This window comes from Equus asinus, chromosome 13, assembly GCF_041296235.1.
Source record: "Equus asinus isolate D_3611 breed Donkey chromosome 13, EquAss-T2T_v2, whole genome shotgun sequence".
Taxonomy (NCBI): domain Eukaryota; kingdom Metazoa; phylum Chordata; class Mammalia; order Perissodactyla; family Equidae; genus Equus; species Equus asinus.
In genome coordinates, this window is record NC_091802.1 from 44,186,761 (window position 1) to 44,211,136 (window position 24,376).

At 54.7% G+C, this 24,376-nt stretch overlaps 1 protein-coding gene across 1 annotated transcript; it reads right to left on the reverse strand.

Annotated features, from left to right (window-relative positions):
• Positions 1 to 1,308: 1,308 nt before the first annotated feature.
• Positions 1,309 to 23,875, reverse strand: WNT9B (Wnt family member 9B). Its single transcript, XM_070483410.1, has 4 exons — positions 23,736 to 23,875; positions 8,170 to 8,426; positions 6,462 to 6,727; positions 1,309 to 5,584 (listed from the first exon to the last, which is right to left on the reverse strand). The coding sequence occupies exons 1-4, from the start codon at positions 23,813 to 23,815 to the stop codon at positions 5,111 to 5,113; spliced, it is 1,077 nt and encodes a 358-aa protein (XP_070339511.1). The 5' UTR covers positions 23,816 to 23,875; the 3' UTR covers positions 1,309 to 5,110.
• Between the last annotated feature and the right edge of the window lie 501 nt (positions 23,876 to 24,376).

The window sequence follows — 24,376 nt, forward strand, 5'->3', positions numbered from 1 at the left end:
ATGTTCTTGCTCTTAGGAGATGTGTGATAAAGTATTTAAGTATCTTGGTGTCTGCAATGTTCTTACAAATGGCTCAACAGGATAAATATGCATATACAGAGAGAGAGCGAATGTGGCCAAATGTTTTTAAAGAGGGAGGGGGGATACCATGGTCAAGAACACACCTAGTGGCTGTCCCAGCAAGTGCTGACCCCCAGGAAGAGTGGTGCAGCTAAGGGTGGAGAGGCCTCAGGGGCTGTTTGGGAGCTGGTTTGCAGGCAGGCTCAGGGAAAGGCTCCAACGGGGGTGAAGGGGGGCTGAAGGCAGTGTAGGATAGAAAGAACATAGACTTTGGAGGCAAAGACTCACGTCTGCTGCCTACCTATGTGGCCTGCAGTGAGTCATTTAACTATTTTGTGCCTCAGTTTCCCCATCTGTTAAAAGGGAAGAAGGGTGCCTGCCTTGTGAGGCTCAAGTGAGGACACAGGTGAAAATGCCTTGGTACCCTGGAGCCTGCCACTGCGTGTGGACCCTTCTGTCACTACTCAGAACCAGCTGGTCTTCAGGCCTGGGGACACAGGGCAGAAGGGACATGCGAGGACAGGCATGCAGATGGAAATAAAGGTGCTCTCAGGGTCAGACTGAGGACCTCCCTCTGTTTCCTCCCTGGGGACCCCGTGTGGATTCCAGCAGGGCTGAGGAACTGGGGCAGGGCAGGGACAAGCCCTCTCTGCTGCCCTTTGCTCAGAAGGGGCCTCCTTCCCCACCCGACCCCCAGGAGCAGCAGCTGGTTGAGGACATGCTCTTCCCAAAGCATGCTGGGAAGGCAGTGTGGCCAGAGGAGGACCTCCAGGGCTGAAGCATAAATGGCCCCAACCATTGCATGGCCGTGCCTCTCGTTTCTCCTGTGGGACCATAAGTCCCCAAAGGCTCCTGCTGTGCCTTATCTTCCCCGTGTCCCCCAACCCGCATTGCTGGCCATAGGGTGAGGGCGCCAGAAATACTTATCCTCTCTGGGAGGGGACCCAGGCTCCAGCCTGGTCTGACTTGGTCTGTCACTTCTTCTAAGCCTCAGTTTACCCAGAATCCATAAACCGGGGTGATCCATCCCTGCCCTACTGACCTCTGGGTCTGGGGGAAGGCGGCAGTAAAGCAGGAAGAATCCACCCTTTGGAGGCCAGCAGCTCTGTGCTCCGACCTCGACACCACTGCTTGCTAGTGGCATTCAGGAGCCTTCACATCTCCCAACCTCCACTTCCTTAACCATAAGTTGGGGTGGTCATGTCCAACATGCAGGGTTATTGCAATAAATCGAGACAAAATAGGTACAAATAGCTGACATGTCGTTTATTGGTTTAGTGTCTCTCTCCCCCCCGGGGTGTCAGCCCCACGAGACGGGGACTTGGTCTTGCTCACGGCTGCACCCCAGCACTCAGAGAGGTGCCCAGCGCTCAGCAGGAGCTCCCCAAATGATCGATGATTGAATGGGTGGACATAACAGGCGCTGGATATCTGATAGCTCCCATTGTAATTCTAAAATGTGTTGAGACAAAAAGCATTTGACGTTCCTGGTTGTTGAGAAAGGAAACTCTGGAAAGCAAGAAACAATCTTCAGGGTTGGCATGAGTCTGTCTGTTGGTCTGTCTGCCAGGCAGTGGAGGATGCTAGGGAAGCTGAGCTCATCTGGACCAGGGGGCAGACACGACGTGCCCACCAGAGCCAGGCAGAAACATCCAAAGTGCGATGGGCTGAGGAGGGAGGTACTTGGTAAACGGGGGAGCCCTGTGCATCCCGTCTGCTGGGGCTCCCTCTTGCCAGCTGACTGTGGCCCGGTGGGAATGCAGCCTCTGTGTGCCAGCGCAGCTGATTTTACAAGACAAGCCAGAAAGCCAATGGAAAATAATTCATTTTTAGAATAAAAACACAAATGAGAACAAACAAAACCCATTGGTGGGCTGGGAGGGGCCCTGTGATTAGCCTGACTCTCGGGCAGCATGGGCAGAAGGAGGGTGGGCCCGATGGTGGAGCATCTGGCGTGCCCTCCACGGGGTCCTCGTCTCTCCAGGCCTCTCAGGGAGCTGCAGCCGCTGAGACCCAGGACTCCACATAGGGAAATGCTGATGTGCCGTCCAGATCCAAAAGGCCAGGGTCACACACAGCCAGGGAAGCAGCCACTTCCTTGGGTTCTTGAGCTCAGGGTGTGTCCAGGCTTTGGGGATCCCAGGCTCAGAGTAAGTCAGCTCCCATGGTGCCTGGCCCACGCAGAAGTTCAGGAAATATCCATTGAACGAACCTCTCCAGTGTGACTTTGAGCACAGCCCTGCATCTCTCAGCCGCATCTGTGAAATGGGCACAGTAATGTGGCCCCACCGAACCCACAGGGATAGTGGGGGAAATTAAGTGAGATTAAGGGGACGAAAGTGTTTCTGAAGATCGAAAGTGCTTTACAAATGCAAGGTGTGGTCATCCTTGTTGTCATTATCATTATGAACAAGACAGTTTTGCCAGAGCAGAAGGAGGAGCCTGGGACCTGGAAGAGCAGAGATTTTACAAAGACCACAAGGAGGAGCCAGATGGAGCCCACCAGGGCTCATGTGCTGACGGCATGCTCGCTCACCAGCAATGAGACAGACCCGGTCACGGGACACAGGAGCCTGTGCCATCTCCTTTCCAGTCACCTGGTGTCCAGGTCAGTGGGGACCCCAGTCAGGCCAGGCTGTATCTCCCCAGACAGATGGCTTCCAGCAGAACACACAGACCCCACAGGTGCTGCCCATGGAATATAGAAACTATATAAATAACATAAATATTTTCTCATATATCTTAGCTATATAAATTATTCTTTCGCCCTAAATACTATATATGTGAGGTAGACAAAAAATACCCTGTGAGTGTTTCCCTTAAAGCTGTAGAAAGAGGAGTCAGTGGTCACTGGTCCCTAGGGGCCCCAGCAGGGCTGAGGTGAACCTCTGGGGGCAACTGGAAGAGAAAGGGGTGGGAGCAAGAAAGGAGAAGAGAGGGAGATGCTGGACAGGGAGGACCCCACAGCCCAAGCGGCCCTCAGAGCCTGTGCCCGTGCCATTGGCCTGGTTGGTGTTAGTGGCCAGCCACGGCCGCAGTCCCTCAGCTTCTGCCCTTTATCCTCCCGAACACCAGCCCTGCTGCCCACAGAGTTGGGATGCAGATGGTGTGTTTTGGGATCAGGCCCCCTCTTCCTGCCAGAGAGCCTAGGGCTGAGCCGGGGTGGAAGCAGAGCTGGGGTCTCAGAGGGGCAAGATGGATCAGCTGGCAGAGAGAAAGTCTCTACGCATTGGGGGAGTGGGAGAAACCAGAAAGCCAGCCCTCTCTCCTTTTTGCTCTTCCTGCAAAGTCAGTCCAGTGAGGGGCCTCAGGCCAGTCTGGCTTCTCATCAGAGCCTCTGCGGTCAAGGATCCTTCCAGGATCTTGCAGGGTCATCCTGATCCACTGAAGACAGGGCAGCTCCTCCAGACCCTTGGCGGTCTCAGGCAGCCCCGGGGCTTCTTTCTGGGACTTGCACTGACAGTTTCTGAACATTCGGCTAATTCTGAAGTTTCCTGTTTCAGTAGAGGGTCAGCAACTCTGGGTTCAGGGAGAAAGGAAGCTGACAGAGGACGCAGCAGGACTGGCAAAGCAGCCGAAGTCTTCCCAAGGGAGGTCCCCTCCTCCTGGCATTGGGCCCTGTGCTGGGGAAGCATGCAGCCTCCAGCAAAGTGACCCCTGCAAGGTCTTGGTCCTGAATCAGAGAGGTATGTGCTGCTAAACAGGAACGCTCAGCCTGGCAGGTCTAAGGGGTGTGCACACCTGCATGTGTGCATGTATTTGTGTGTGTGCCAGTTTCTCTCTCCTCCTCCCACACTGAGCCTTAGTTGGTAGAACTGGAAATGTCCACAGGATGAGAGGAAATTAGTAAAGTCACTTCTATTCTCAGGTAAGAGGCAAAGTGGGGGGCCATTAGTAAATGAAGGGGGCTCCCAAGGAGCCAGGCTTAGCAAAGACTTTCTCACGCCTTTAACTCCAGCCAGGGAAAAAACCCTTAATTAGATGAGCAGCTATCAGAGTAGAAATGTAATGAGAATCAGAACCATAAACAAACCCTCCTGTACACGAACATCAGCTGTGTTGGGGCCACACAGGTGGACCCCAGCCATAAGCAGTTGACCAAAGCGGGCTCAAGGGGAGACTGAGAAACTGAGCTCCCCATGTCCCTGCCTGGCACCAGGGGGCTGTCACCCTCTCCTGGCCTGAGACTAAAGGTTATATGTCACAGGGAAAATGGGAGAGGTCACTGTCTCCCTGTGTAACCTTGGTGCACGATCTGCGCCCCACCCTGGGGACCGGCTCTCCCTACTGATCTGGCCTTCACAGGTGCTCTTACTGAGCAGGGCTGGGTGGGTGCCGATAACTCAGCTCTCAAGACCAGAATGAGGCCTCCACGCAGGCATCTTTTAAAAACCAAATCAAGGACACAGGACTCCAGGGCGCATATCTAACTCGGGTCCTCGCAAGCCCAAGCCTTCCCTTCTCCAAACCAACAGCTCCTCCCACCCAGCCTTCCACCTCTCTGGCAGTCAAGCCACCGGGTAGTGAAGAGGTACAGCCCCAGGGCTCACTGCGACCTGAGCAGGGCCTGAGGGCTGGACTGACAGCCAGACTCCGTCCTTTGTTTCTGGTTGACACTGCCTCCTTGCACCTTCTTGGCCCAGAGCTTGCCTCCCAACATCTTGCTGCCTCTAGGCCACTCATCTCAGGAATCGAGATGGTGGGATGTCCCTTCTTTCCCCTCCAAACCCTCAGTTCTGCTCTCCTCTTGGTCTCCCTTATTTCCCTCCACATCCTTTCCAGTCTGCCCTCCTGCTCCAAGTCCTCAGCCAGGCTGGGGATCCTCAGGGTCAGGGGTGGGCCCGCACCTCTCTTTGCTGAGTGTTGAGGGAGGGAAAGGCTACCGAGGCCTGGTGGAGAGAGGAGTAGGTGTGCACTGGCACGTATGTCGGTGAGTGCATGCATGCTGTGTGTGCCTGCCCGGAGGGGCTGGCTGGACAGCTGGGTGGCTTCGAGGTGACCAGGTGCCACGGGAGGTCCTGGCTGCCAGCTGGCACACTGGGCAACAGGGCTAGTGCTTGCAGGTGTACACGAGCTCCTCCTGCACGCACTGCTGGCACTCCACATAGCAGCACCACTGCACCTGGCAGTGGCAGGAGAAGGCCACCAGGCGGCTCTGGGTGTCATAGCCCCGCCCGCAGCACAGGCTGCTGCAGCTGGCCTCCCGGGAGCACACCCTGCCCGCCGTGCCTGGCGAGTACTTGCTGGGCCGGCAGAAACTGGGTGAGTCCTCCATGTAGACGAGGTCCCCAGGCCGGGGGGCCAGGCCCTTGTTGGGGCTGCCCGGCCTGGCGGGTGCCCACAACTCCAGGCGGCCCAAGGCCTCGTTGGTGGCACTGGACACCTTGACAGCTGAGTCGTAGCGCAGCTTCAGCACCTGGCCCATCTCGCGGAATGGGGACAGCTGCTTCCAGCAGGTGCGCACGGCGCAGGAGCCGGACACACCGTGGCACTTACACGTGGTCCTGAGGCCACTCTTCACTGCCTGCAAGGAGAGGCAGAATGGAGGTGCTGTCAGAGGTGGGGCCCACAGTATAAACCTGTCCCAGAGCGCTAGCCCCGGCAGGGGAATGTCAGGAGGATAGGAAAGAGACAGGGGCAGGCTCACAGGAGGGGGGCAAATAGGACTCAAGCTAGTCCACGTGGCACCTTTATGCACACTAGCCCAAGGCTCCCCTCCTGCTGGGCAGAGGCAGTCCTGTGCCAACGCGCATGCCTCTCTGAGAACAATGTGAGCCGGGTCTCAGCCTCAGCTGCTCCCCTGGGCCCAGAGTCCTTGTGGAGTAGACAGCTTACACAACCGAACATAGCAGCCCTGGTTTATACCAACTCAGTGATGAGGACACAGAACACAATTCAATTTCCTAAAGAATTGGAACACTAGCCTCTCTCAGCTTTCTCATCCCAATAGACCTGGATACTCTTTATCCTCCAGTCCTCCCACTGCTGTGTGACCTCAGCTAAGTCCCTCCCCTTCGCTGGCCTCTGTCTTCCCATTTGTACAATGGAGGAGGGGCAGGGGTTTTACCACATCAGTTTGCAAACAATGTTGGTTTCTAGGACCCGCAGGAAGGCCAGTCCTTGGAATGGAGACCCCTCTCCAAACATGTTCCCGCCTCACCAAGGCCTGGTCCCAAGCTGGTTCCCAGCCACTGATGATGCCCAAGACCCTTCCCTACTTCCTGGAACCTAGTAATGGTCCAGAGTAGATGCACAAACACTGCTGGTTGAAGGAATGAGGTCCATCCTGGGACCACTCTGTGTGTGTGCTGGGGGCCAGGGCCAGTGCCTCCTGCAGACCCTGGTCCCCAGCCCTGCACTCTGGCTGGGCAGGGTTACAGGCCACCTGGGTATGTGCTCACCTTGATGCCCACGTGGGTGTTGTGGGCATCTGCCCGTGCCCGCAGGTCCTTGCTTCCTCTCTTGGGCCCCAGGAAGTTGCTCAGGAACTTGGTGCTGTACTTGAGGTTGTCGCCGCACACGCCCCACTGCCAGGCCTGCCGGCTCTCCAGGCCTGGAGAGTCATCGCAGGTGCAGCGCTCCATGCGCCCAGCGCTGCAGGCCCGGGCCAAAGTGTGCGTGAGGGCGGCCGAGGACACTGCATACAGGAAGGCTGTCTCCTTGAAACCTGGGCCGGGCACCGGGGGATCCGGGAGGGAGGAGGAGAGTGGGCTCAGAGGCTGCCAGCTGCCGTCCCAGGGCAGGAGGGGGCGGTGGGGATGCTAGCGGTGGTGAGCAGGACGAGGGGCATGTGAGCCTGAGGACACAGCTCGGGGCAGCCTCCCTGTCACCTGCACCATAAACTCAGGCTGCCAGTTACTGTTTCAATGGAACTTTCAAATTCGCGGTGGAGTATGTGCCCAGACTCCCAGGGCGGCAGGACAGGGCTTACTCCCTCTGCTGAACAGATAAGAACACTCCGATGCAAAAAGAAGTGACTCAGGCACCTGGCGATGGGCAAAGCTGGGCTAAACCACTGATAGTGTCTCCATGTAGACATGTGGGCAAGTTGGACCAACCCATTTCTGAGACCCCTGATCCCTGGAAATATGCCCTGTGGGCTTCCTGTGCTTCATGATGCCTCTCGAATGGCATTCTCTGCTACCTACTGTGGAGGAGACCCAGTGACAGAGTGACCTTGGGTCTCCTGCCTGATTTGTCCCAGACTGACCAGCCACCCACTTCCGGGAGCATGGCAACTCTTGCACTGTGCCGGCATGGCCAAAGCTGGCCTCCCCCGTGAGCTCGGTGCCTCCTGCCTGCTCTCCAAGGTGCTGGGGTGCTGGTGACACTGGGGCGGGGCATTGGTTCTGCCCCAGACCCTCCACAGTCATGGAGAGCAGCTGGCCTGAAAGGGGGCTGGCTGCCCCTGTACACCACCACTGCTTTGTGTGAAAGCCCCTTGCTGCTTGGTGATAGAGTCACATGATGACCTGTTTTCCCTCCTAGGTTGTATGCTTTCCGAGGGCATACGGGGTCCTGTCCAGCTCTGTGCCTCCAGTGTCCAGCACAGTGCCTGGCTCTCTGTGAGCCTTGACAGATGCTTAGCGAATAGATGCCTGGGTGGGGGCATGGAAGGATACAGAGAGGGAGGGAGGGAGGCAGGACAGGAATGGAAGGGAAGTGGGGAAGGATGGATCGATGGGTGTGAGGAACAAAGAAACAGATGAATGAGTGAACAAATGAATTGGGCCTGTCTCATGTTATTTGGCCAACCGTTAACTGCCTTCCATGCTTATCTGCTCTTGCACCTTGTTGTGCGTTTGTGTGTGTGTGTGTGGAGGAAGCTGAGGAAGAGGACTGAGGGACCAGCCATCTCATCTGTGGGCTCCTCCAGGATGAGCTATCCCTCCTCTTCTGTGTCTTCCTTGCTCCTTCATTCTCCAAAAAGGGGGAAAGGCTGGGTCTCATTAACTCCCGGGACTCTTCTCACTCAGGAGTCTTCTGGGTTCACAAGGGCAGTGTGGCCTGGGCACAGGTGCCAAGGGAACAGGAAGGGCAGCCTCGTGCCCAGCCCGCCTCCTCCCCAACCTCCTCTGCAGCCCCCTCCTCCCCAGCCCTTCTCCCTACCTCTCTTGAGCAGGGCCGTCCTCCCCTCCAGGCTGCAGTTCCAGCGCTCGTGGCGGAACTGGAACTGGCACTCGAGCAGGCTGAGGTGCGCGGCCTCCTGCAGCGTCTCCGCCAGGCCCGGCTCCCGTCGACAGAGCTGCTTCTGCCGGCGGGACAGCTTCAGCAGGTCACACTGCTTCAGGTGGGCCCCACCCTGCGCCGGGGCCGCTGCGGTGCCCAGCCCTGGGAAGGGCGTCAGGACCTCCCGCCCGGTCAGGCTAGAGAGGGCGAGAGGGGGGAGACCAGTGACCTTTAGGGGTTGTGACAGGGAAGACGAAGGATGACAATCCCTGTGGACATGGGGCAGGTGAGGAGAAGGGGGCCTTCTCAGAGGCTTCACTTACTGCCCTTCTGGGAGGGAGGCTGGCCCCATGGGGCTATGTCCCCATGTTACACAGTAGAAAACCAAGGTGCCTGTAACAGGGGCTAGTGCAGGATCTCAAACCCAAGTTTTCCAGACGCCAAAGTCTCTGCTCTTCTTACCCACCCTATTTCCCAAACCTGCCCAATCAGAAAAATCATCTGGGGTGCTTGTTAAAAATATGAACTCCCAGGATCCACACTGGGCAATTCTGATACGGGTGGCCTGGAGTGGGACCTGGGGATCTGTGTATCTACCACATTCCCTGGGCAGCTGGAATAGGGAAAGTTTGGGAAATAGTGCACATAGTATCTGCTGCTGCCCAGAGGAGAGAGCTGTATCCTGAGAGGGGACAGACAGACGGGTGTAGACAGCAGACTCCCAGCCAGTGTTCCTGATGCTCCTCTCTCCCTTACGTTATGTTGCCGCCCACTAAGCCCACGCCAGCCGAACTCGCTTCCAAACTTCCCAGGTAGATCTTCAACCATCTGGCCACTCAGTGCCTGTTACACAGAGATGCCTGGGGAATACCTGTTTGGATGGAAGGAAGGAGGGAAGGAGCGAAGGAAGGGTAGGCGGGTGGACGGACTGACAGATGGGTGGATGAAGGGGAGGGAGCTGAATTTCCATCAGGCCATCAGCCCCAGACTTCTCATTCTACTCTATCCAAAGCCCAGGGATTCTGGAGTCAGGCTGCCGGGTTCTAAGCCTGATGCCTCTTCCTAGCTGTGTAAACTTAAAGCCTTAGTTTTCCTCTGGAAAGTGAAGAGTGATCCTTTCTACCTCCCGGAGCTGCTGGGAGGGTCACATGAAAAGTACCAGTGCCTGGGACATGCTGGTTCACCTTCCTGCTAGCTGGAGTTTCTCAAAATTTCTTGCCCTTACAAGATGCTTCACTCTGTGACCTGGGCAGAGTCTTCTCTTTGTGCAGATCAGGAAACAAAGGTTTTATGAAGAGGCAGGGACTGGCCCGAGTCATACGGCAGATCAGCAGCAAGGTCGGGGCTAGGATTAGAACGCAGCTTTCCTCTCCCCACAAGTATGTGTAAGATGCTTTCCTAGTTCAAAATGTTTGCTGTCCTGTACCCCGGTGGCCCTCAGTGTGGGTGGAATACACGTCACTCTGGGACCTGGGCTGGAGGAAGCAGCCCCTTTCTGGAACATGCTGGCCTCATGGCCAAGGTAAAAGAGAAAAGGCGGAACCAGGTCATGTCTCTCAAGGCTCCTGCTTGGATGTGGCACTTGTCACTCCTGCTCTTGTGCCCCCCGGCCAAGGTAAGCCCTGTGCCCAAGCCCTGAGTGTTCAGAGAGGCCCATGTCCCAAGGGCCATGGGCCTGGCTCTCCTGTTTGGAGTCACCTGCCCCAGCCAGAACATCTGACTGGATTCTCCACCCTGTCTGCCTGCCCCTGGGAGGGTGTGCATCCTGGCCAGGCCCCAGGTGCCCCCAGAAAGTGCCCACAGATTCCAAACCCATCAGGTGCAGTCAACCCAGTGTGGAGCATATCTCCGAAACCTCCGAGCAGAGACAGATGCTATCAGGCTCCTCCGGGCCCAGCCTGGCCCTGGGCTCCCCTCCCAGACAGGGTGAGGGCAGGGACCCATTAATCATTAATCTGGGGGCAAATGGGTAAATTTCCAGTCCACCAGGTCTACACCCAAACCCCTCCCTGCAGCCTCACAGGAAACCCTTCGAGCTTGACCCTTGGCAGGTCCAGAGCAGAATCCGATGTCAACTCCAGCTGAGGAGGCCCCACCTGACTGACTTCCAGTGTGGAGGGCAGCTCGGGGGCTGCAGCGAGCAAGGGGGCAGCAGCCATCCAGCCCCTTAGATGTCCTCCTCCCCACACCAGGGGCTGGTGTGAGGGGCAACTTCTGCTCACACAGTTCTTGTGTTTCATACCAGCTGATTGACACATGAGACAGCAGCAGAGAGGCATGGGAATTTTTGCCCACAGGGCTGCACATCCTTCAAGGCCTGTCTCAAATGCCATTTTAAGAACAATAGCTATTATTATATCATTATAGCTATATTATCTAATATATAATTTATATTATATCATCTATTACTTTTTGGGTGCTTCTTACTAAGCCCTGTAAATTACTATTGCAGATACCTGTTGGGTTGGCTGCCTACCTGTTCCTTCTATCTCCATGGTTACCATGTGGCCCCTGTTGGCCATTTTTTATATCACATGTGCTTGCTGCTCTGGCCTGTGGATTGGACCAATGAGGATCACATGACCCAAGCTGGACCAATCAGTCCTTTCTCTGGGAATTTGGAATTTTAATTAAGAGAGCATACAGTGGCTTGCTCTCTGTTTCTTTCTTTGGGTGATTGGGCCTCTACCTCAGGAGATAAAAAGAGGAAGCTGGTCCAAAGAGAGAGAAAAAGAACAAATCAGACACATAGAGAGAAGCAGAGGTGAGAGTGGGAGGGAGAGTCTGAGGAGCTTTTCTGCCCCTGGCTCCGGCGTCTTCCTGAGGTCAGCTGCGTTCTTGCTGGAGACACTCCCATCTGGAGCACAGCGTCAAGGCTGGGAGCTGGTTTGTGTAACCAAGGGTGCCGTCCCTGATCACGACCTGCTGACAGCCATGGAGTACCAGCGTGCCCTAGGCTGCACTTGTGAGCCAGGCTCGACAAACACCCTTTCCCTCATCCACAGGCACCTGTTTTTTTTAATTTCATGTAATAGACCCTGTGATTGATGGCCCCAGGAGTCCAGTATAAAGTCGGTTAATTTTATTAGCGGTAATGACACTTAGTAGCGATTAATGGTCAGGAAAGGCAGCCAACCGCACAGAGGCCCCAGGCCACGCTGGGCCCTGGTCTGCCCAGGGCTGCTCTCAAAAAAGGCTCCTGGCCCTGCCTGGGGACCCCTGCAGGGCCAGAGAAGACAGCCCAGGGGCCTTCCAGGATTCAGTTTCCCTTTTATTTGTTTTCTGTGTTGCAGTTTGGGATCACATTTCCTTCGAAGAAATAGTGCCATGACATCAAATTTAGAAAACTTCTCAACTTATTTCCTTAAACAGTGCCAGTGAACTCTCATACACATGCCCACCCCTGGCATCTCCTGGGCAGGTTTCTCCTGGACCAGAGAAGAATCCCAGTGCTGCATGTTCCAGTCTGTCCAGGGTCAGTGGGCATGATCCCCTCCCCTTGAAGAAACCATGCTCTCCGACACTCCAGGCCTGAGAACCCCACCCACCTGGCCCCAGGGACCACCAAACCCCTGAGAAGAAACAGAGTTCACCTTGGGACAATCGCTCACACCTGCTGGAGGGCAGGGACCCATGGACCTCAGGCCTCCAAGGTGGTTCTGGCCTGGGGAGTCTAGTCCCGGGTCTGCCTGCACTCACTGGTGACCTGGGACATGTCCGCTCCCCGGCTGAGCTCATTCCATCTAACAAATACACATTGACCAGCGGGAGCACGTGACCGGAGGCAGACAGGCTGGGTTCGAATCCTACCTCCACCCCTGACCAGTTGTGCTGCCTTGGGCAAGGCACTTCACCGACCCCCTAAAATGCAACCACAGTACCTGCCTCACAGGGGTGTGGCAAGGATTAAATGAGTTCACATCTCTAGGGCTCTTGGAACAGCGCCTCGTACATGGTAAGCTCCAGAGAAGTGTCCTTATTAAGCTCCTGCCATGTGCCAGGTGTGTGCTGGGCGCTGGGAGGCGCTCCTGCCCTCAAGGAGCTCCCAGTCTGGAGGGAACTTGGGTTGGATTCAGGAGTACTCTAGACCCTCTGTGGCCCCAAGAAGCAGGGGACGCAGCCCAGCTCCCCAAGGAACAATCCATAGCTGCTCAGGGACCCAGATCAGAACTCCTAGCCCTATCTGGGTGAGTATCTGATCAGGGCCAGTCCTGTCCTGCCTGTAGTGGGAGGCCTTCGGGTGGGGAGGAGGCAGGAGAATGCTCCAGGGAGCACTCCCAGCTAGCCAGGGAGGACCTGGCAGGTGTCGGGCATTTCCCTTCACCTACGGGTGCCCCAGGTTCTGTTCTTTCACCCCTACCTCATCCTTGTTTCTGCTCGAGAGGGTCTGATGGCTCCAGAGGAGGCTGCCCCCAGGATGTGGGTGGGTGAGTGGGTGGGAAAAGCAGGATAAGGCTGGCGGTTCCCAGGGCACCAGGTAACGCCAGTGTGTCTGGACCCTTAGCTGGAGGGGCCAGGAGCTGTGCCTGGCACCAGGGCCCATGCCAATGGCAGGCAGCTGCCTGGGAACCAGGAAAGCCTTGCCCTGCCTGGAGCATTGGCCTTGGCCCTGCCAAACCCCATTAGATGCTCCCGATAACAGGCTTCCGCTGCAGGGCCATTTGCATGGTAAGTGCTCCCTTTGTGCTTTCATCTCAAGCATCTCAGTCCACCTCTCCAGGCCCTCACTAAAGCCCCTACACACACACACACACACACACTCCCCACCCTCACCCCACACTCTCCACTACCCACCTCTCCCCAGCAGAGGAGAGTTAGAGAGGCCAGTGCCTGGCCCAGGAAGAGAGGGCGCATGGCTCCAGACAGTCCTTCTTCAGAGAGGGGGACCCCGCAACACCCACCCAGGGCTTCTCCCCCCTCCTCGCATCATCTGAGGAGCCCCCAGGTTTATGCTGCTGACCAGCACATCCTTCCCTTCATCTCGCAGCCTCCTCTCTCCTCTGAGGACTCAATGGCACCTCACACCTCCTCCAAGAAGATGTCCTTAATGAGCAGCCCACTGAATCGGGCAGTTACCATCTCCTATCATACGCCAACTCCCCCCACACCCTCCTTCACTCACTCCTTCATTGCAATATAAATATAAAGGACTTCACTGAGCATCAGCTTCAGGCCAGGTCTCCCACAGCAGACTGAAATAAGGGAGACCACTCACTCTTCCCTCGCTGGGGTCCCCTCAGCCCCTCCTGGATCCAGCCTTCCTTTCCTCCCCTGCTCTTAACCTCAGGACCCACCTCGAGGACTGAATCTCGTCACCACCTCCCCCCAGAGCCCATGCCGAGCCTCGGCCCCCCACCACCGCTGGCTCAGAGAGAAAAGAGCCGGCCCAGCTGCAGGCTTTGTCTCTCCAAGAACAGCTCCACTTCCTGTTTCGCAGCCAAGATGGGCTGCCATGGAGGAGGATGGCATCGGGACGTGCGCTCACCAGATAAGTGGGCAGCAAGCAGCCCGCACAGCAAGCCTGCTTTGCATCTCAACAATCTCGGGTATTTGGAGCGCGTGGCTTGTGCAACATCTGTGGAGGAAATGCTGCCCCCGCCTCCCTCCTGTCTCTCTCCGTTGTCACTCAGGCTCAGGCTGGAGCTGAGGAGAGGAAGCCTTTGTCCCTGGCATGCATGGATTGGGTGGCACAGTGGCCATGGAGGGTACCAAAAGTCACTCCCGTGGGGAGGAATCCCTCCCCTCTACCAGTCTGGGATTCTGAACATCTCCCCCAGTTCCCTGCTGGGTCCGAATGCACGCCATTGGAATCATTACATTTTAGGGCTGGAGAAGTCCTTCAAGAGCACCCAGTCAGAGGATCTGCCCTGACGGCTCCTGGGAGGTGTCCCAGAGGCTTCTGGGGGAAGGCAGGAGGGCGAGAGGTTTGCCAAGTGAGCAGCTCTCTGCTTTAACCTGTCTGGTGCCCTGGGAGTTGGTGTAAGATTTATCATCCAAGGTCACCCGCTGAGTTAGTGGCAGGGCTGGGACTGTGCCCCGGGTCTTCTGACACCCTCTATAAGCCTGATGGTTTCTGCTTTCAGTTTCAGTGCTACACTTCAGGGAGGCAAAATCAATTGTCACCGCAGCAAACATCTAGGGCGACAGGAACACAAGACAGGTAGGAGGGAAGGAAGCCCAGTCAGGACTCTTCTGACCTCCCCGGAAGCCCAAGAGGTGGGCCCTCAGAAAGGGAGAGAAGGATCCTTTGTTTAAAAGGCTACTTTTTCCAGATATAAAACTCAGTCTCTTTTCAGCCAAACGTTGGAAATAAAACTTAGAGAAGTGGCCTGCCTATTCATACTAAAGTGTGAGAGTCTGATACAATGCCAGTGCCTGAGAACATGCTTTGCTAGATAGAAGGAAGATCAAAGGAGAGGTTCCAGTAGTATGAAGAGAGAGAGTGGAAGGGGGAACCTGGGGTGATGAGGGGTGGGGCAGAGGCGAGAGCAGCTGAGAACAGACAGGCCTCCCCAGCTCTGGGCTCACAGGCCCAGCCCTGACCCGGGAGGAGCAGCTCAGGAGGCTCAGAAAGGCAAGCAGTCGCTGAGGCTGTATCTCTTTGTGGCCAGCGACACCCCTACCCAGCTCTGCCCCAACCCTGGGATGCTGGCTCCTGGGTAACCGGTTAAGCTATTTAACCATGGTCAGTTGACCAACTAAGCAACTTGGCAAGCTCTTGAGTGGCCGCCCTCTTCCCCATGGACAGGCGGGCTTGGGCGGGGCTGTGGGCCCTGGAAGAGCCGGCCCCTGGGGCACTCCTCGTGCGCAACCTGTCTGGGACAAGGACAGCTCCTCGGTATGCAGGTTCTCTAGGCAGAGATGTCCCCTCTGTCCTCTCACAGGTCCGAGGGACAGCCCACACATCTCCACAGCCCTCCCCTCAGCTCCCGGAACCACTCCCTGAACACGAGTAGGGAGGGCCAGGTGGTCAGGCCAGCCCCAGGTGATGAGGAAGTTGTGAGCGGCTCCCTCCGGGATGGAGCAGGGTCCTCCAGAACAACTTCCCACCTTGGACCATCCTGGACACAGAGCCAGTCAGGGCCTTGGCAGAGGGCCCCTGCCCTCAGGCCAGTCTCCTCTTTGTCCTCTGCCATGGCCAGCTCAATCTAACCTCCCTGCCTTTCTTCACGCTGTAGTCCCTACCTGGGATGCCGTTTCCAGCCCCAAAACCCTCAGGGATCCCCTGGACTCTTATAGCCGCTTCCTTTTTCAACACTTGATTCAAAAATGCAGGGAATGGGAAAGGTGATCCTGAGGCCCCATCCAGCTCTAGCATGCTGTGATGCTTGCCTGCCTCCTCCAGGAAGCCCTCCTTACTTGCCATCCTCATCCCACTCTAATCATCCTTGTTCTTTGTCTTTTCCCACTTTTGTGGATATAGTACCATCAGGTCTACGTGGTTAGCACTTTCTTCTTCATCCTCAGGGCTGTACAGACAGTCTCTGCTGATGTCCTCCTGTCCCCAGCCTCCTTCTGATGCCCAGTGAGGACCAGCCAAGAACTTGGCCCAAGTCTTTCTTTAAAACTCAGCTTGTACAGCCTCTTGTGGCATCCGAGCTTTCTGGAGTTTCCCGCAGGTTCACAAACCTTTCTCTATAATTCCAAACTCCAGAAAGCTCGGACAACTACAGATCTTTTGTGTGGTTGTGGTGAACTCATATGGCAGCAAGTCCCAACCTGAACCAAGGTGAGAATATTTACAGTCTTTATTTAACCCAATGTGCAGATGTTTTATGCAAAAATAATACAGTGTCGGGTTGCGGGGTGCTGCCCTAGACCTTGCTAGGGAGGTTATGTTATACACAGTATGCATTATATTACCATTCCGAAAGCCAAAAAATTTTGAATTTTGAAGCACGTCTGTCCTCAAAGGGGTTGTAACTGTCAGGAAAGCAGACCTTCTCTGCTCTTGCCCTAAAACCAGTCTCTTTGGAATTTCCAGAACTGACTGAACTCTCCTGGCTCTTTGAGACTCCTCCTCATTCCCTCTTCAATCTTCTTCGCCTCTCCGGTGAGGGGATCTGGGCTGCCCTGCCCCCAGCTCATCTCGGCCACCACCAGGATTCCCACGGAAGGCAGGTGTGGCTGACTTCTGGGGTCTGATGGGGACAAGCCTCTGCTCCCTGCTTTGCTCCCAGTTCCTGTCCTGACAGAGGCCATGTGGTGGCAAAGCAGCGGTACGTAAGAGAGCCGAGTGTGAGTGGATGAAAGAGCAAACGTGATGGGGCAGGGGGGAGGTTCCGGGGGAGGGGAAGGGCCAGCAAAAGGGAGAGGGGACTGCCACCCAGACGTTCACTGTGGACGAGGAGACGATGCCAGGGACTGTGCAGGGACTCAGCCAACAGCAGGGTCCCAAGACCTCTGCCTACGGGGTGCTATGCATGAGTTGGAGACATGAACATATGAAAAACTAGATAACAAACCAAGAGTTTAAGACATGCAGTACAAGAGACACCTATGACGTACACCAAGTGGAGGGTGTGGAGGACAGGGTGGAGGGCTCGGAGGGTCAGAGCTCCCAGGGGAGCAGGGAGGTAGAGGTTGGCTCTGGATTCTGACAGACTAGAACTCAAACCTCAGTGCTGCTGACTACTAACTGTGTGCCTTTGGGCAAGGCACTTGGCTTCTCTGAGCTTTTTCTTGACTCACCTGTAAGTAAAGATAATCACACCAGCACCTACCTCCTGGGCTGTCACAATAGTTAAATGAGACGATGCACATAAAGTACTAAGCACAGGAAGGATTCAACTTGTTGTGAATTGTACAATAACTGTGATAAGTGAAGGTGAAAAGAAGAAGGAACAGATGTCACCAAAGACACTCCTTAGCTTGGGGTGCTCTAAGACTAACCTAGACTTCTTGGGTTCCCTATATATGGATAGCATTGCAGCACTTTTATGCATATTTCTTTAACCCTCACAACATTAGGAGGTAGGGATTAGCTCATTTTATAGATGGACAAACTGAGGTCAGAGCAGCTGATCTGCCCTGCATCACAGTCAGTACGTGGTTGATGGAGGATTTGAACTTGATTGTGTGACTCTAAGCCCAGTGCTCTTTACACTATAGCAGGGCCTTGGGCCATCTCCCACCCTGCTCAGGCTGATGCTGGGGTGGGAGTCTCCCTCCCAGCACAGGGCCCAGCTCCTCCTGAGCCCAACTTCTCCCTGAGCACAAAACCCTGAAGGCAGGAGCACTACTCTTCCTTAGGACATGCCACCCAGGAGTCGCCTGCTCCTCTTCCCTCCCCTCCTTTTCCCCTCTTCAGCCTCAGAAACCCCACCACCATCCGTGGAAGAGGCTGGTTTGACCGTGAGCTCAACACTAGAGGCCAGCTCCTCGGGGAATTACAGCCTGGCCAGGGACAAGCCGGCCTAAATTCCTTCCCCAAACACAGTGATTCTTATCAGCGATGTTTGGCTTGCAATCCACCACCCCAAGGCAGTAAAATTTATTTCACCCGTCTTCGCTTCAACCCTGTTTGTCTCAAGACTCAATCGATTTCTAAAAATGTCATTTTTAAATAAAAACAATACCATCCAAATACATAAAACACTTAGGAATAGTTTTTTTAAATATTTGCAAGACTTGTACACTCAAAATTACAAACCACTCCTGAAAGAAATTTCAAAAGCCCTAAATAGAGAGAGATTGCTGTTTATAAACCAGGAAACTCACGAGTGTTAGAATGTCAGTGTTCTATAAATTGATTTATAGATTCAGTGCAATTCCGACCCCTTTCCTGCAGATATTGATAAGTTGATACTAAAATTTATGTGGACATACAAAGAACCTAGAGTAGTCGAAACAATCTTGAAAAAAAAGGACAGTCAGAGAACCGATAGTCCTTGGTTTCAAGACTTATTAAACAGCGACAGTAATCAAGACAGTGTGGAAAAGGCACAGGATAAGCATACAGATTAATGGAACAGAATAGAGGCCCAGAAACAGGCCCTCCCGTGTTGGATCAATTAATTTGTAACAAAGATGACGATGGAGAAAAGGTCATCTTGTCAACAAGTGGTGCTGGAACAAGCAGATATCCACATGTAAAACAATAAACTTTGACCTTTATCTCACACCATACACACAAATTAACTCAAAACGAATCATAGACCTAAGCGTAAAAAGGTAAAACGATAAAGCCTCTAGAGGAAAACATAGAAGGAAATCTGCCACCTCTGGTAGGTAGAGATCTCTTGGATAGGACACAAAAAAAGCACAATCCAGGGGCCAGCCCTGCGGCCTAGTGGTTAAGTTTGGCATGCGCTGCTTTGGCGGCCTGGGTTCGTGGGTTTGGATCCTGGGCAGACCATACCACTTGTCAGCCATGCTGTGGCGGCATTCCACATACAAAATAGAGGAAGACTGGCAGAGAGGTTAGCTCAGGACTAATCTTACTCAAGCAAAAAAAGAGGAAGATTCGCAATAGATGTTAGTGCAGGGTGAATCTTCCTCAGCAAGAAAATAGAAAGCACAAGCCATACAAGACAGAGTTGAAAAATTGCACTTCATCAAAATTTAAAACTTCTATTCTTCATAAGATATCATCAAGAAAATGAAAAGGGAAGCCACAGATGGGGATAAAATATTCCAAGTATTTTCTGACAAACTGCAAAATACATATAGAAGTCTTATAACTCAATATAATAACCCAATGAAAAAGATTTTTGAATGACCAATATGCACATGAAAAAATGTTCAACACACCATTCATCAATGGGAAAATGGAAATTAAAACCACAATGAGATACCAGTACATACCCACTAAAATCACCAAAGTTAAGACTGACAGTAGCCAACAAGAATAAGGAGTAATTGGAACTCTCGTAGATTACTGTGTAAAATGGTACGACCACTTTGGAATACTGTTTGGCTGTTTCTTATAAAGGTAAACATACAGGTACCATACGATCTAACAATCTAGTCCTAGATATTTATCCAAGAGAAAGAAATACATATGCCCACAAAAAGACACGTACCTGAATGTTTATCTGGAATAGCCGCCAACTGGAAACAATCCAAATGTCTATCAACTGGTGAATGAACAAACATTGTGGTACATCCATACAATGGAATACTACTCAGTGGTGAAAAGGAATGTGCTACAGATATAGGCAACAACATGGATGAATCTCACAAGCATTATTTTGAGCAAACGAGTTCAGACACAAAAGGCTATGTACCATGTGATTCTGTTATACGAACTCTACAATGGGCAAAACTAACCTATAGTGACAGAAAGCAGGGGCTGGTAGGGGAGGGTTGACTGCAGAGGAGCACAGGGATCCTTTGGGACAATGGAAATGTTCCGTATTGTAATGTGGTTGTGGTTACACAGGGGTGTGTGTCTGTTAAAACCCAAACTGTGCACTTACAATGCATGCATTCTACTGTATGTAACGTTGATTTGGAAAAAAATAAAATAAAGTTTGTTTTGCTTCTGCACAATGATGACACTTCCACAACGCAAGAAGATGGTTGGAAGCCCAGCAACTAGCAAGAGGGAGGTTACACCGAGCACTCAGTCTGTGTTAGGCACCTAATCAGGCCCTTTCATTCATTGTCTCAATTAAGCCTCATGCCAGCCTTTAGGGTGGAAATTATCATCCCCCAAAGCTCAGCAAGGTTAAGACATTTGCCCAAAGTCACACAGCTAGCAAGAGGCGAGGCCAAGATTCAAACTCAGGTCTAGCTGGCTCAAAAGCGTGTGCTTTCATAAACTTCTCTGCACCATCCCTAGATAGGAAAGAAACCAACCAGCGCAGAGGTCGCACATTTAATAAGCGCCATCAAAGTCAGCTATGATTTAAAAGTAGCATCTACAGGAACTATTTCTAGCTACAAAGTCCTTGGAATGACTTGAAGCCTGGACTGGCTGAGAAGGTCTGTCATGTGCCCAGCTCGTCACATAATACAGTGAGTGTTCATTTATAAAACATCACAAAAGTTAATATTTGCAGAATTCCCAAGCCGTCCAAGCCAGAACATGAGCTCTTGAGGAGTCCTAGACCTCTAAGCCAGGACTAGCCTGTTAGGGAACATTAGGACCCCCAGGTGCTAAAGGCCCTGGAGGCAGTGACTTGACTGTGGGCAACACAGAGTGGTCCAGAGCCAGAACAAAACTGGGCCCCTGACCTGGGCCCCTGACCTCTGGTCCACCTCTCATCCCGCTGTCATCCCGCTGTCCTCTGGGAGCCCATCTGACACCGCAGCAGGTCTCAACATCCCACTGCTCTCCATCCCACTGCTGAGGACCGAGGAGAATGGTGTGGCCTCATGCATCCCACTACAGCCAAGAGGGTCTGATAGAGTTAACCCAGCAGGGGATGGGGCTACCCTCCACCCACACCCCACACCCCTCTGGGGACGACACAGCATTAGCTCTGGAGGCTCTCCTCTGCAGGGCAAGGAGCCAGCCTGGAGGCAGGCCCTGGTTTCTATCCTGCCTCTCCCACTAACTTGCTGTATAACATCCGGTGAGTCACTGAACATTTCTGACCCTTGGTTTCCTTTTGGGAACTATTTACACCCATCCTATAGACCTCAAGAATGATCTGAGTGGGGCCGGCCTGGTGGAGCAGTGGTTAGGTTCACACATTCCACTTTGGCGGCCTGGGGTTCGCCGGGGTGGGATTCTGGGTGCAGACATGGCACTGCTTGGCAAGCGATGCTATGGCAGGCATCCCACATATAAAGTAGAGGAAGATGGGGATGAATGTTAGCTCAGGGCCAATCTTCCTCAGCAAAAAGAGGAGGATTGGCAGCAGATGTTAGCTCAGGGCTAATCTTCCTCAAAAAAAAAAAAAAGTGATCTGAGGATCAGATGAGAGAGGGCCGTACTGCAATACTAATTATTACGTTAATATCACTGTCAACAGAATGAGGCGCTAGGCTCATGCAAAAGCACCAGAAGCAGCTGTGCTCACTGTCATTTGGGGATGATGGTTGCTTCCTCTGAAAAATGGGAATACATGACCTGCTCGAAGCAGGGAGTTGGACCAGAGATCTATCAGGTGTCACTTCCAACTCTTAAGTCTATGATTCTATGATTTCAAAGACCCCAAGAAGATTGGCCTCACCTGCCCTCCTGATGTTCGAATTTTCTTTTTATCAGGATGCCAAAACACTTCATCTTATAATAGAAATAAGATTTCAAATGCAAATGACCTGGAGAAAGGAAGAACACATTGCCTCACATTCTCACTACAGTGTGTATGACTGATAGAGATTTCTTCCAGAGAGCAAATTCTGATAGGGAGATGGAAAACCTGGCCTGACTGAGTCACAGCAGGGCATCCTCAATGAGAACTCAGTGAGACAGGCTGAATCCCATCTGTTCTCTGAGACCAAACCCATGACAGCGCAAGGCCCCAATTTTAGCTTATTCTCTGCTTTCCCAACTGGCATGGTGGTGGCCAGCGCTTCCCAGCTGGGCTCATGACCAAACTTAGGTGACCCGATACACGGCTCCAATACTCAGCCCTACCCCAGGCCTCATCCACCATCACCTTCTCATTTCCAAGGCTGCCCCGTTCTCACAGGCCTCCAGTTCTAATCCTGGGCACCCCTACAAACTCCTTTCCCTTCCAACCACATGAGCCAGGGTGGTCCAGGCCTCCTGGAGCTCCTCTCTTCCCACCCCACCTAGCCCCTGCTCCATCCTCAACCCCCAAACCCAAGCAAACAAAAGAATTGTGGAAATGAGCTGGTGTCCAAGATGATGCAGGTGCCATTTGTCCTCCTACTCTCCATTCCAGCTCAGAAACCCCTGTCAGGGCTGGGACATCAAGATACTGCACCTGGTCTCCTTAATCATCATCATCATCATCACTAGCATTAGTTGAGCATTGACTATGAGCTACACCCTGTTCTAAGAGCTTTACAATAACTAACTCACATAACCCTCATATGAAATAAGCACTATTAGCCTCATTTTACAAATGAGAAACCGAGGCACAGAGAGGTTAAGTGACCTGGCCAAGAGCACACAGCTAGCAAGTGGCAGGGTGGGGATCCACCTGATAGTCTGTGCCTAACCCTTATAGCCTCTCTGTGGAGGCAGCAGCAGTGCCTTCAAGCCTGAAATCATCAGGAAACAGACATGCGTGTGCCCTGCTCTGGGAGGGCATCCAGAGGTTCAGTCGCATAAAGTACAGCCCCTTCTGTGTACAAAAGGGTGACTGAGGCCCAGAGAGGGAAGGTCTGCCCAGGTCACCAGCAAGCTGAGCTCAGAGCTAGGGTCTGGGATGACTGCCTCCCCCCATATATTTCAGGAGAGGCCATTGCCCACAGGCAAGGCATGCTTTAACCAGGGTCATGACCTGGAATTAGCCCACAGCCCTTACTCCAGCCTGCGCGGGACCTCAGACCCTGACATGCCCTCCCTGGCAGGTCCTGAAGAGCAGTCTCTGGCAGGTCACCTGCTTGCAGTTTTGTTTTGGTTTTTGTCTTTGCTGTAGTCAGACTATGAACCTCACCCTGATTTAGGGTGAATCTCACAAAGCGGTGCGCTTTACAGTAACAGACTGCATATTGGGAGCAGGCTTTGGGTGGAGGTCAGGAAATTGCCTTCGCACCCACGACCCCATCACCCACCCCAAGTCCCTGCAGTTCATGGTCAGAGAAGGAGGAACAATCGCCCTGTAACTTGCGCTCCAAACTCTCCCCGCTCCCACCCCTACTCTCTCCGCAGATGTGACCCCAGCTCTGCTCCTCCTTTCCCAATCACGTACACCGCCTCCCCTCCCGCTCTCTTCGTCATTCTGAGAGTTCACCCGACGCCAGGTCTGAGACGTGGTCGGGGTTTCAGCAGCGGACGGTTCCCTGCCGCGTCTCCAGCGGACCCTCTCCACGGTCCGCAGGTTCCTCCATTCCCCTTGGATAGGCGCGATCCCCTCCCCGGGCCTCAGTAACAACCGCTTCCACCATTCACCCAGCCCTCCGGGTCTCCGCTCCGCCGGGCGAAGGCAGAGCGTGGGGAGGGAGCTCGAGGCAAGGACTGTGGCTGGACAGAGCCCAGGAGAGGGGCAGAGGGGCACTGAGCGAGGATGCGGAGAAGGCATCAGAGCGCGGGCGGGACACCTGGACAGGTAGGGGTAGTGAGAGCCCGAGCGGACGGGGTCAGGGTCTAAGACGCATGTAGAGTCCGGGAGCTTGGGCTGGGAGGCGAGACCCGCGGAGCGAGCGGGATGAGGTCTCCGACACCGCGGGGTGAGAAGGGCGGCGGCGGAGGGGACCCGACATTCGGACGCTAGAAGATGCGATCGGGGCCAGGGAAGCCAGAGACGGAGCTCGGGGCGCGAAGTCGGACCGCGAGGTGGGGCCGGGCGCCCAGGGACTAAGGTCTGAGTTCGAGATCCCGCGGGGTTGGGGCCAGCGGGAGGGAAAAGTTGGCCCTGCTGCGGCCGGAGGAGGGGGACACAGGCTGCGGGGGCTCGGCCGGGGGCGCGGCGGGCACTGACCCGAAGTAGGCGGCGGCGGCGGCGGCGGGCAGCGCCAGCAGGCAGAGCGCGGCCAGGGCCAGCGCGGGCGGGGGGCGCATGGTGCCGGCGGCGCGGCGCCCTCTCGCATCTCCTTGCGCCGCTCAGCGCTCGCAGCGCCGCCACCAGCCGCCCGCGGGGCTTTAAACCCGGGCGGGGCGGAGCGGGCTCGGGGGGAGCGAGCGGCGCTGACGGCACCCCCGGGCGGCGAGCCCCCCGCCCCATTGGCCCCGCCGGCCTCGCCCCGCCCCGTTGCGGGTGGGGCCACCGCCCCGGGCCCGCCCCCGCCCCGCCCCGCCCCCATCTCCCCCTCCCACCCGCTCCAGGTGAGAGCTCACCTGACGCCGCGCCTGCCTGGGGACGCGGCGGCGGAACGTGAAGCCCCCCGGGCCTGGAGAGGCTGGGATGGGGTCCGAGGCGGGGACGAGGGAGTTTGTGCCTCTCCCGGGCGGGGGGGAAGGGACGCACAGGATTCTCTCCCCGGAGGTACAAGGGGTGGGGGGCGTAGAAGGAGGGCGGCGCCTGGAGTCTGCGGAGAAGCCGCGCGGGGTCCGCTCCGCTGCCCGGCGGTCCCGGTCTCTGCCCCGGTCCCGGGACTCTTTGAGGGCGGGGCCGGGTCCTGA

Bases quoted from the DNA above. Each gene is read 5' to 3' on its own strand.
- WNT9B (XM_070483410.1), bottom strand. From the start codon at position 23,815: ATGCGCCCCCCGCCCGCGCTGGCCCTGGCCGCGCTCTGCCTGCTGGCG. The intron at 8,427-23,735 runs GTCAGTGCCCGC...CGCCCTCTCTAG, and splicing joins GCCGCCGCCGCCTACTTCGG to CCTGACCGGGCGGGAGGTCC. The intron at 6,728-8,169 runs GTAGGGAGAAGG...TGCCCGGCCCAG, and splicing joins GACGGCCCTGCTCAAGAGAG to GTTTCAAGGAGACAGCCTTC.